The following is a 13,226-nucleotide window of genomic DNA, read 5'->3' as shown; positions in this document are numbered from 1 at the left end:
GTGCATCAAAGTTCCCTAAGGATCTCAAGGATCTCGGGCAGTACTTACACCTAGACTTGGTAACCAAAATTAAATAAGTGCAGTGTGGAAGAGCCAACCTCAGTATGCCAGAGTTCAGAGGGTTCTCAAGAGGATCCCAAGACAGTACACATACTGGAGAGGGCAGAACTTATTGACTTAGGAGTAGAGTGAAAGTACTTGACACAAGTTGAAAGGTTTTAGTGGTAAAATTGTACTAAGAGGAAGTTTGTTTGAAATAACTTAGTAAAACAACAGAGACAGTTTGAAAAGATAGTGGAAGAGCAAACAACGGTCCAAACACAATACCTTTAAGACAGGTTCATACACAGCAAGGGTCACAGAACCAAAGCAGGTTCAGTAGTCAGGGGTCAAGGGATTTGGGGATACATAGAACACTTGATTGTGAACACAAGACAAGCAAAGGTCCTGGGAATTGGTACATACAGGCTTAGAAACAACTGACTAGGCATAGTCACAGAACCAGACATAAAGTACAAACTTACATACATGGGTGATAGAGATTTGGGGATACATGGAGCATATGATGGTAAGCACATAACAGGTAGAGATAATTGGTGCAGACATGTTTAGAAACAACACAGAGGGGGTAATCTACTGATCCTAAGGAAGGAGAGTACATAACATGCTAATAATGTAAACATATCAACTACAAGTTTCACAGCAAAATCATAAATAGAAGCAAACTAGAAATAGGATGAACTGAAGCAATAAAAGAACCATATTGTTGTTGGAACTAAAATTGAAACTAGAACATACCAGTAAAAAAACAGCAAGCAAAGTGAAAGAGTCGGAGAACACAATGGTTAGCCTTGGCTTGCAGCGGGCTAACTTAAAATAGTAGCAAGTAGCATAAAAGAGAGAGAGCAGAAAGTTTAAGTGTGAGAGAGAGCTTTTGAACCAAGAGTGTTCGTATCTGTGCTAATAAGAGAGTGTGTATATATAGTTTAAAAGCAGGTAGCAAATAAGGTAAAAATCAAAGTTCATCAGTAATTATGGGGACACAGAATCAATTAGTCACGGAATCAAGGTAAGTACTCCCTTTAATTGAGGAGTCAACTTCAAACGGTAATAAACATGTGACAAATAAGGAAGGAAATCGTATAAGGCTGAGCATAATAAATAAGGAAATATTTTCTGCATAGTACAAGTACAGAACATGTAATAGAGGCTAGGTTCAGCATATTTCAATTAAGGAAAAGACATAAGAAATCATTTAATAGCACAATTGACCATAGAATAATGTCAGAAAATATTTCACAAGGTTAAAAATCAATAGAGATATCATGCGAGATCAGTGAAAGATCAATCACAAAGACTCAAGGATTCAAAAGTAGAAAATAGCATTGATTTAGCACAACCTTATAAGAACAAGCACATAGTAAGCAAAAACCAGAACTCTAAGAGGTCGAGTAGGAAAAAATCATATATAAATTAGGGATTCATGTAGAGCATAGTCTGAATTAGTAAAATAAGCATGATACAGGTAGGAGAAGTGAAGAAATAGAAACATTGGTGAACAAAATAGGGTAAAATCACACAATAGGCAGGAGTAACCATAATTAGGAACCTTAACAAGTAATAATTGGGTAAAATCACATAATCACAGAAACATATAGATTAACTGAATATGTTATCAAAACAAAACTCAGAAACCCCAAGATTAGAACTAAGAAATTAGGGTTTTCAACATAGGTGAGTTGAAAAGGGAGTAAAATCATAGAATTAGTCGAATTATGCAAGAGATAGAAGTTTAAACATAAAGAATCGGTTTAAACAAAGTTTTAGAAGAAGTTCCGAAAACCCTAGTTTGAGAAGAAGGTGAAAACACTTTGAAATCTACGATTCTTGTAAAGAGTTACAAGGATAGTGAAAACATCAGAGAAATAGACTCAAATTGTTTAAAATCATACAGATCTAGGAGATGTAAGCAAAATTAGAGTTTCAGAAGAAAACCAAGTAGAGATGAAAGAACCTGTCTAAAACCTCAAAGATCGTAACAAAGTACAACATGATTCAGCTTGAAATCATACTGAAGTGGACAAGAACAGACTAGATGACAAACCCTAGATGCAAATCAGCATGGCCCAGGGCCCTTGAAGGCCTCGGAGAAGGCGAGCATGGCAATAAAGGAGCCATTGGAGGCTTAGGAGTTGAAGGGAGATCACCGGAGAAGACCAGAGAAGGGAGTCGGCGGTTGAAGGAGCTAGGGTTAGGTCGAGGGGTTGAGAGAGGAGAGGAGATAAGAGAATACAAAGGCAGCGGATTTGAGAAATAAGATAGGTTTAGTTTGTCGTTTGGGATAAAAAAAGAAAGAACTCATGAGGGCCGTTGATCTTTTAGATTAACAGCCGGGATTTAACGGGTCATGGGTCAGTTAGGCGGGTTTAGGGTTTGGGTTGGGTGTTTTTAATCTGAAATTGGGCTGGGTTGGGTTTAATTTGGGCTGAAATTGAAAGGCAAATCTGGCTATATTTTAAATAGCCAATTTTTCCTCTATAATTTATAATAAATAATTTCTAAAAAAATAATTTTATGTACTAAAATGATTTAAAATAGATATTTAATATTTTAAAAATATAGGAGATCAATTTTACGCATATAAATATAATTATACATTAAATAGACTAATATTGCAATTATATGCAATTTAGCTTTAACAATACGAAATGCAATTATAAAAAATGCATAAAAATATTTTAACCATATTTTGGCATAAATATAGAAATTAAATGACTAGATTACGACAACAATAATTTGAGGTATAATTATTGGGGATTTTATGAATAAAAGGGAAGGAAATAAATTAATTTAAAATCTTTAAAATTATAGAAAAATTATAAAAACCTTGTGCGTGCTTATATATGCATATATATATATATATATATATATATATATATATATATATATATATATATATATATATATATATATATATCAACAATAATTATGCACATGATGATGGCAGCTATGACCAATATGAATCTTATCAAGAGCAAGAAGAAGAGGTATAATTTGTGAATAATTATCAAGGGAAACGGAGAAAGTTTTAAGGCTCCAATCAAAATCAATGGCGTTCTCAAAATACCCAAGGCAATTATTCTAACAATCAAGGGAATTGACATAACAACAAAAACAACAAAGGAAATTGGGGAGGCAATAATCAAGAAAATTGGGAAACAACAATAATCATGCAAATTGAAGTTCGGGTTTTCAAAGCCCTCAATGTACCAACAACTGATCAACCCACCTCATTATCCATCCCACTGTTCAAGTTCTTCAAGCAATATAATGGGTCATATTGAGAACATGTTCAAGCAAATGATAGAAAAGAATGCGGATTCAGATGTCCAACTTGCCTCACATGTGACATCAATCTGTAATCTTGAAGTTCAAATGGGGCAAATTTCTCAAGCTCTTGATACCCGTCCTAAGGGTGCATTACCAAATGATACGATAGTGAACCCGAAGGGTGGTAACAGTATGGGGCATGCCATGGGGGTTATCACAAGAAGTGGAAGAGGCGGGAATGCACCCACCTCTAATGGAAAGAAACTTGTGGATGATGACCAAATGTTCCAAGAGGAGGAAATCCTACTAAATGATATTCAAGTACATGATGATGTTCGGATTGACATTGATGATAGTGTGGAGGAGGCCCAAGAAGAGGTGAACTCATCTTGGGAGCACATCATTGACATACTATATTCAGTAGTGCAAAAGGCTAAGGCACCCTTGCCAAAGCCTCCACCTCATTATCCTCAAAGGCTTGCTAAGCAAAATGGTTAGAATCAATTCAAGAACTTCATTCAAAAGATGAAAGGTCTCTCTATCAATGTGCCATTGGTGGAAGCTTTTGAACAAATGCCTGTTTATGCCAAGTTTATAAAAGATATTGTGACCAAGAAGAGGTCGATAAATTTTGAAATAATCAAGGTCACCCACCAAGTGAGTGAAATTTTACATTCCATGGCTCATAAGTTGGAGGATCTCGATGCTTTTACAATTCCTTGTACTATTGGAAGTGTTGATTTTGCTAAAGCTCTTTGTCATTTTGGGGCGAGTATCAATTTATGCCCTACAGTATTCAAAACTTCGGGGATTAGGAAACCAAGACCCACATCTATAAGGTTGCAAATGGTCGATCGCACAATGAAGCTACCGTTGGGAGTGATTAAGGATGTTTTGGTCTGAGTTGATAAATTTATTCTTCCAGCGGACTTTGTGATTTTAGATTTTGAGGTTGATTATAAAGTATTTTTAGGAGGCCTTTCCTTACTACTGGTAAGTCCCTTTGTAATGTGGAAGCCGGAGAGCTCACTTTTCGGGTTGGTGATGAACATGTAGTATTCCATGTGTGCAAATTTATGCGACAACCAAATAGTAATGAGGTGTGCTCTTTTGTGGACTTGGTGAACGATGTCATTATTGATGACATAAGTGCTACAATCAATTTTAGTGATATGTTGGAAGCCGTTTTTCTCAACTTTGACGATAATGAGATGGATGGTTTCATGGAATGTGTGAATTTGTTGCAAGGAATAGGGTCTTACAACTATTCATCCCGAAAGTTGTCATTAGATCTTGAGAATAGGAAGACTCCTCCTACAAAGCCTTCAATTGAGGATCCACCTACCATGGAGTTGAAGCCATTGCCACCTCACCTTCCTTATGAATTTTTTGGCCCTTGTTCTACTTTACCAGTTATTCTTTCCTTTTCTTCGACTAATGTGTAGGTAGATTTCACATTGGCGGTGTTGCAAAAGAGGAAGAAAGCTATTGGGTGGACTTTGGCGGATATTCGGGGTATAAGCCCCGCATACTGAATGCATAAGATTGACTTGGAGGATAGTGCCAAAACATCCATTAAACATAAAGAAGACTCAATGAAGTTATGCCAGAGGTGGTCAAAAAGGAGATTATCAAATGGTTGGATGTTGAGGTTGTCTACCCAGTTTCGATAATTCTTGGACTTCTCTGATTCAATGTGTCCCAAAGAAGGGGGTCATAACGGTTGTTATCAATGATAATAATGAGTTAATTCCTACAATAACAGTCATCGATTAGAGAGTTTTTATGGATTGTCGTAAGCTCAGCTAAGTCATAAGGAAAGATCACTTTCCTCTCCCTTTCATGGATCAAATGCTTGATAGGTTGGCCGACCATGCCTTTTATTTCTTTCTTGATGGTTATTGGGCTTACAACCAGATTCTTATTGCTTTGGAATATCAAGAGAAAATCACCTTTACATATCCATATGGTACCTTTGCTTCCAAATAGATGCCTTTTGGATTGTGCAATACGCCTGCAACTTTTCAACAATGTATGATGGCTATTTTCACGGATATGGTGAAAGAGTACCTTGAGGTCTTCATGGATGATTTTTAGGTGGTTGGGGAGTCATTTGATGATTGTCTTGCTAATTTGGACAAAGTGTTGGCTAGATGTGAGGAAACAAATTTGGTACTAAATTGGGAGAAATGTCATTTCATGGTTGAGGAAGACATTGTCTTTGGCCATAAGATTTCAAAGAATTCTATTGAAGTGGATAAGGCAAAGATTGAATTTATTTCTAAGCTTCCACCCCCCACCTCGGTGAAGGGTTTGAGGAGTTTCTTGGGCCATGCGGTATTCTACCGGTGATTTATCAAAGATCTTTTTAAAGTGGTGAACCTTTTGTGCAAACTCCTCGAGAAGGATACCAAGTTCTATTTCAATGATGATTGTATGAGAGTTTTTTACAATTGAAGCTCAAGTTGACAACCACTCCTATCATTACATCTCCAAATTGGAGTTTGTTGTTCGAGTTCATGTGTGATGCAAGTGATGTCGCTGTTGGGGTTTTTGTTGGGCAACATATCAACAAAGTTTTTCATTCGGTCTAATATGCTAGTAATACCATGAATAGTGTCCAAGTCAATTATACCATAAAGAAGAAAGGGTTCATTGTTATTGTGTTTTGAGAAGTTTCGCCCATATTTGATAGTTGCTAAAGTTATTGTGAACACAAATCATGCGGCGCTTCGCTATCTTATGAGCAAAAACAAATCTAAAGCTCGCTTGATGAGATAAGTGCTTTTGTTACAAGAGTTTGATATTGACATCCTGGACAAGAAGGGAAGCAAAAATCACGTGGCGGACCACTTGTCTCGTTTGGAGGAGGAGGGGAGGCTACATGCTGGCCTTGAAATCACTGACTCTTTCCCCAATGAGCAACTCTTAGCACTTTCAATGAAAGAGATACCATGGTTAGCGGTTTTGGAAAATTTTCTTGCGAGTGGTATCATTCTAGATAAGTTCTCTTCAAACCAAAGAAAGAAGATCAAGAGGCATTGTCAAGACTATTATTGGGATGAACCATACATTTTCCGGATTTTCACGGATGGGGTGATTAGAAGGTGTTTGTCGGAGGAAGAACAATGTGACATTCTTGGGGCTTGTCATTCTTCGCTCTATGGTGGTCATCATGGTAGAGCAAGAACGGCGGCTAAAATCTTATGTTGTGGTTTCTATTGGCCTACTCTTTACAAAGATGCAAACAAGTTGGTGAAAAGATGTGATAAATGTCAACGGGCCGGTGGAATTTCAAAGAAACATGAGATGCCTCTTAGTTTGTGTTCTATTAAGTTAGGACCATCTTGGAGATTAATATCTTTGATGTTTGGGGTATTGACTTTATGGGACCTTTTGTGAGTTCTTGTGGAAACACCTACATTTTAGTCGCGTTGGATTATGTGTCTAAATGGGTTGAAGCCGTTGCTTTACCCAACAATGAGGCGAGAAGTGTGGTAGCTTTCTTGATTTAGGACTCCGAGGGCAATCATAAGTAATAGAGGGTCACACTTTTGCAACAAGCCTTTTGACAATTTACTTGGTAAGTATGGTGTTACTCACAAAGTGACAACTCCCTATCATCCATAAGCAAGTGGTCAAGTGGAAGTTTTCAATCGTGAGATAAAGAGTATTTTGTCAAAGACGGTGAATGCAAATCAGAAAGATTGGTCTAAGAAGCTTAATGATGCTCTATGGGCATATAGAACGGCTTATAAAATACCTATCGGAATGTCTCCATGCTGTTTGGTATTCGTAAAAGCTTGTCACCTTCTGGTGGAATTAGAGCACAAGGCAATGTGGGCCTTGAAGAAATTAAATCTTGATTGGGATGTAGCCGCTAACTTGCGGGTTGAACATTTGAATGAATTAGATGAATTCCAGTACCATGCATATGAGAGTTCGTCCTTGTATAGAGAAAAGATGAAATGCCTTCAAGACAAGTATATTTGGAATAAGGAGCTCAAGGCCAGTGATCTAGTGTTGTTATTCAACTCAAGGTTGAGGATGTTTCCTAGGAAGCTCAAGTCAAAGTGGAGTGGTCCATTTGAAATTGTTGGTGTGACACCCTTTGGTGATTTGGACTTGAAGAACAAGAACAATGAAATATTTTGTATCAACGGTCATCGGGTGAATCACTCTCCAGGAAAGTTTGTGAGAGCCATGTTGTGGCGGTTCTGTACTTCAAATGAGAATGTTATGACATTGCTTCATGCCACGACATTAAATAAGGCGTTTCTTGGGAGGCAAGCCAAGTTCTTTCCTTTTTCACTTTTAGTTAGATGTTGTTTCTAGTTTTTAACTAGATTTGAAGTGTGCTACAGTGAACATATTAGATATTGAGATGATGGATGAAGTTGTGCCCTGCATGGGAAAATGTCGACCACACTTTTATTAGTGCGGTGGCATAAGAGGGGATGCAAACCGCGGAAAATTGTTCGCAGCCGCAAATCTTACCTGCAGACCGCATTTTCAAGAGGCTGCTGAGATGCTAAATTGAAGGTCCTCTGAACTTTTCTCCCAAAAGTGCAAAGCTCATTTTGCGGATCATCACAAATTATGCGATCCTAGAAGAGCAATCTCAGAGAAGTCATTGAAACCAGGTTGATAGACATGCGGCCGCACTTGAAAAAGTATGAATCGCACAGTTTCATGCTCTCCACCACCCAAGTAATAGAGTGCGGACTGCATTTTGAATTTTGCGGCCGCACTCGCCCTCTTTCACCCTTACCCTCGTGTGCATATAAATAGAACAATAGAATCCCTATTTATATTTTTTGCCACTTTCACTTCTCAACTGACACTCTAAGAAGAACTACGTGCTTGCACTTTAGATCACCAACATCCACCCACACTGCATTTGATCTTATCACACTAGCACAGTCTGGTATGCATCACTTCAATCTTGTTATTCTTCTTTTTGAATTTATTCTTTTTTTTTTTACTTTTTAACTTCTCTTCAGGCCATATGTGATTTCATCATTTATTTGTGTCTATTTAGGGTAGTTTAACATTGGGGATTTGTCAAAGCATGCTTAGATATGGCTAGGTTGTTGATTATTATGCCTTTACCATGTTACCCAGAATGATTGAACACATAATTACATAACCTAGGTAAAAATGCATGTCATCCGCCAATGTTCTTGATTGTGCGGGCCGCACTTGAAATTGTGTGGTCCGCAATCTTCAAATTTTGGTAACTTGATTGCTACCTTGATTGTGCAGTAGTATTTTATTTGTGCAGCACACACTTGAAATTTTGCAGCCACAAAAGACTTCAACACTATACTTCACAAAACTTCTTCTCTAGGGCCTGAGTATTTTTTAGTTGAGTGTGGATCACAAAAATAATTATGTGGACCACAATTGAAATTCTGCGGCCGGAGATATAGGGCCGCACTGTCCATCAGAGACTTCTCTTTGAGGACTTGGCATAGCTATGCAGAAGTGTGGCCGCACTTGGATCTGTGTGGACCGCACATGAAATTGCGCGGACCACTCTTAACCCATATCTACTACATGCTACAAACTTGAAACACTACTGCTTCTATGGTGTCCTCCAATGCTAACATGAATCTTAACTTCTTTGCAACTTGTATATCAATCGACAACTCTCTTTGTGTATACACAGACAATGGTGCGATGAAAAGGAAGATAAGAGTCACCTAAAGGAAGAGGTTAATAAGGGAAAGGTAGAGGCAGAGGTGCCATGCACCCAAGTGTACAGAAGGCCATATCAAAGAAAACAACTGCTGGCTAGGGGAGAGGTAGAAGACTCTCAGAGTCAAGTTCTTACGTCCCATATAGGGAGGCCTCCGAAAGGAATTCTGTGTCTCTACTTGAAGAGCACAATGAGGAGCATTCTAAGCCATAGGGGTAGTCTGAGCCCCAAGATATACCTTCTACATCATAGAGCACCTCCAAGGGTTCAGTTAGCACCAGCCATGAGTCAAATGTAGCTGCTTAGGACTCTGATTTTGATGATGCTCGAGATGACGAAAGAGGGGGAACGGGTGCAAGAAATGGCATAGTGTGAACAAAGAAGAAGGTTGTTTGGAAAGACTGGTTTTTAGACAATTAGCTTGTGCAGACTTCCAAATTTGGTGGACGTAAGATCCCTTACTCATGAAAGGCAAGTCCTATCAGGATTTTGACAAATACAGTACGACAGTCTTGGGGTAGTTTACTAAGAGGAAGGGTTCAATGAAGTTTACAGAGAAGCTAGTATATTTTAGGGAATACCTTATCTAGGAATTCTACCCCAACCCGACGCATAATTTTAAAGGGACAAATGTCACCAAAGTGCGCAACCTAAAATTAAAATTTGATCAATGCACCCTGAACACCTACCTCGGACTTGAAGATGTGGATCCGAATGTGTATTTGGAGAAGTTGGATGAGAAGGAGGAGGACAGACCATGGCTCATAGAAATTCTTGCAGTTGGGCCTACTCCCCCTTGGATAGGTGCCAGAGTTCCAATCCTCCACCAGACTCTGAGTTTTGAGGCAAAAGGGTGGCAAACGTTTATACCAGACTTGACCCATGCCTGAATGAGAACAACTTGCTACTGGCAAGAGCAGTGCTGGTAGTTTATATCATGGCCAGGTACCCAATCAATATCGGTGCTCTAACATCAGCCAATATCTCTCTTGTGGCATAATAAGGTAACACTTCCTACCCCTACCCCAGCACCATCATTGAGTACTTGATAGACTCCAAGATGGAGTCCAAGCCATTTGATACAAAGGTCAAGCCCACCCGTCCCTTTGATCTGTATTAGCTGCAAGACCCAAGGAACCCAAAGAAGAGCGTTCAGCCTTCTACTACTACTGGCCATTCTGATGAGTCGGTAGTAGTATCTCCTGGTCCATCTGAGATCCCTTCCACTTTATCTTAGCCTTCCACCAGTGCCAGAGCTTCTATCCCCGAGCCATCATCAGCCCCTACTTCATTGCCTACACCAGCTTTACAGCGGGTGCATTTGCCTACTGTTGATACCCATATTTTTTCCTATATATTTTTAATATGCAAAATACCTTCAAAATAGCATAAATATGCATATATAAGCATTTTCAAGTGTTTTATTATTTTTTCATAATTTTAAAGGTTTTTTAACTGATTTATTTCCCCCTTTTTATCCATAAAATCCCAATAATTATTTCCAAAAATTATTATTTTGATAATTCATCTATTGGATTTTTATATTTATGCCAAAATATGACTAAAGTAATTTTTACAATTTTATTTAGTATTCTTAAAGCTAAATTGCATATAATTACAATATTAGTCATTTTAAGGTTTAATTATGTTTTATACACATAAATTGGGTCCTGTATTTTTAAATTGTTAATTACTTATTATAAATGATTTAGTACTTTAAATTAGTTTTCAGAAACCATTTACTATTTTTTATAAATTAAAAGAGAAAAATGACTATTTAACTTATAGCCAAAATTGGCTTTCAAATCTAACCCAAATCAAAACCCAATTCCCCGACCCAATTTCTAATTAAACCTGACCCTAACCCTTTTAAACCATACCCAAACTCGGATCCCCACCTACCCCATCTAATCTGGGTCGTTGATCATTCAGATCAACGGCCACCATTCCACCTGCCTAAAATAAACCCAAACGACCCCCTAAACCTAAAATAATCAACGGCCACCATTCCACCTGCCTAAAAAAAACCAAACAACCCCCTTAACCTAATTCATTTCCACCAACATGCCGCCCTTGAATCCCCTTCCTCTCCAATTCTCTCTGCAACCTCACCCAAACCCTAGCCGCCGCTATCCAAATTAACCGTAATCCCCTTCGATTCTCACTCAATCTATGGACTCCCATGGTTGTTTGAGATGTGTACCGGTCTCCTATGTATCTTGGTTGCCTATTTTCGTGATTTCATGGAAAGATCTCGAAGAGATCTAGTCCAGACTTTGCTCAACTTCTATCCATGGTATATTCCCCGCCATCCATGGTCGTTCAAGTCAGATCCATGGCTTTTCCGGCTAGATCAGTAACTTTTCAAAGTTTTTCTCACTTTCTCTGGATTCTTTGAAACCCTAGTTTTAAGAGCTTTTCGATTTTCTTTCAGATCTGTCTTAGATCTGTGCATGTTATGAATCTCTTAGTGTTTTTCTCAAAAGGTTTTACGATTTCTTTCAAAGTGACTCTTCATCTTCAACGATTAGGGTTTTCTTAACCTCTTTTTAAAAAAGACTTCTTCTCCAATTTTCAACATTGTCTTATAATTTTACTATGTTTAAACGGTTTGTTTATGTTCTTCTTCTACCTGGTTCATCGCGTTGAAAACCCTAAGTATCTTTGGTTTTATCCGAGGTTTTGGAACTGTCTTTGTTTGTTTTGTACATATACTTGTTTCGATTGAGTTCTTTGTGTTTAAATCCTCTTCTTTGTTGACTGATTCTGAGTCCTTACCATTTTTTAACTCGACTATTGTTAACACCCTAATTTTTTAAAAGTTTTCTTCACTTATTACTGTGAGTTTAAAGGCTTTCTCTACTTGTTTCTGACCTTCTTACCTGTTAGTTTGGTTTTCCACTCTGGTTCTATGTGTTAGCCATGACTACTTGACTTGCTGATTACCATGTTTCGAGTGGGTTCTTTCACAACTGAGTCCTTAGCCTACTCATGTTATTTCTGTATGTTTGTGTCCATCTGGTTTGCTTCTGTTTGTTAGTATGTTTGACCCTGCATGTCTGATACGCTTGTTCATTTATATGTCGAGGTGTAGAATCATAACCCCTTTCTTGATTTATCTTGATTTCCTTAAGTTAGGGTTTGATTGCAAGGTTTTCTTATAAACCCTAATTTTACTCGTTTGTTTAAGTTGACTGATTCCCTTCCTTTATTTGCTGTGGTGTTTCACCCCTGTGAATCCCTTCCCCAAATTAAATATATTCTGTACCTAGACTCAATTATTTACTCTATACCTTTACTACCCCCTTATATGGTAAGAATCAATCTTCCTCAAACTGATTTCTTTCCTTGATTATCTCTGTTAGTATCCATTCGAGCTATAATTCCCTGATTAAAGGGAAGTACTTATATTAATTGATTCTGATTGTGATTACTTCCATATTTGTGTTAAACCTTTACTTGTTACCTTATTTTTCCCTTATTTTCAAAGCTATAAATACCATAAGTCTTTCATTAACAAGACACGAACAATTGAGTTCAGAACACACACTTACACATTCAAACTCTCTTTCTTTCTCTACTACTTGTGCTACTGCCTTGTCTAGCCGACTGAAAGCCAAGGCTAGACTGTGGAGTTCTGATTGCTTTACTTTTCTTTTCCTGCACTTTGCTTCTTCAACTGGTATGTCCCTAGTTTAAAATTCTGAAACTCAAACCTATGTGTTCCCTTGTTGTCAATCACTATCTCTTTCTGCATTGACTTAATGGCTCATGTTGTTGCACTTTTTGTTTACTACTTTACTCAGCATGCTTAAAATTCTGCCCTCTTTTGTTCAAATATAATTAGCTTGTTTACTTGTTCTTGCTTATGTCCCTCAACTAGCATGTCTTCTAATGTACTTGATTCATGACTAATTATGTGTTTCTGTTTTTGGGTACTCTATGTCCCCAACCCCTACTCCCCTGTTTGTAACTACTGAAGCATGTACTCCTCTTTGAACCTGTGTTGTGGTGTTGTTGCTCCTTTTCCTTGCTCTTTTTCAAAACTCTTCTGCTGTTTTACAAACTTATTTCAAACATGTTGTTTTCAAAACTATTTCAAGCACTCTCACATGTACTCTTAGATCATTAGGTTTTGCCCCTCTTGTGTGAGCCTTGCTTTGGGACCCTTGAGCTCCCTCTGAACCTAGACACA

The 13,226-nt window shown here is 37.9% G+C and overlaps 1 protein-coding gene across 1 annotated transcript; it reads left to right on the top strand.

Moving 5' to 3' along the window:
• Positions 1-3,855: 3,855 nt before the first annotated feature.
• On the top strand, positions 3,856-4,233 carry LOC138871153 (uncharacterized). The gene has a single exon (XM_070149013.1). The coding sequence runs from the start codon at positions 3,856-3,858 to the stop codon at positions 4,231-4,233; it is 378 nt and encodes a 125-aa protein (XP_070005114.1).
• Positions 4,234-13,226: the final 8,993 nt, after the last annotated feature.

Source organism: Nicotiana sylvestris, chromosome 6, assembly GCF_000393655.2.
Source record: "Nicotiana sylvestris chromosome 6, ASM39365v2, whole genome shotgun sequence".
Taxonomy (NCBI): domain Eukaryota; kingdom Viridiplantae; phylum Streptophyta; class Magnoliopsida; order Solanales; family Solanaceae; genus Nicotiana; species Nicotiana sylvestris.
This window is presented reverse-complemented; position numbering and strand designations above follow the sequence as displayed.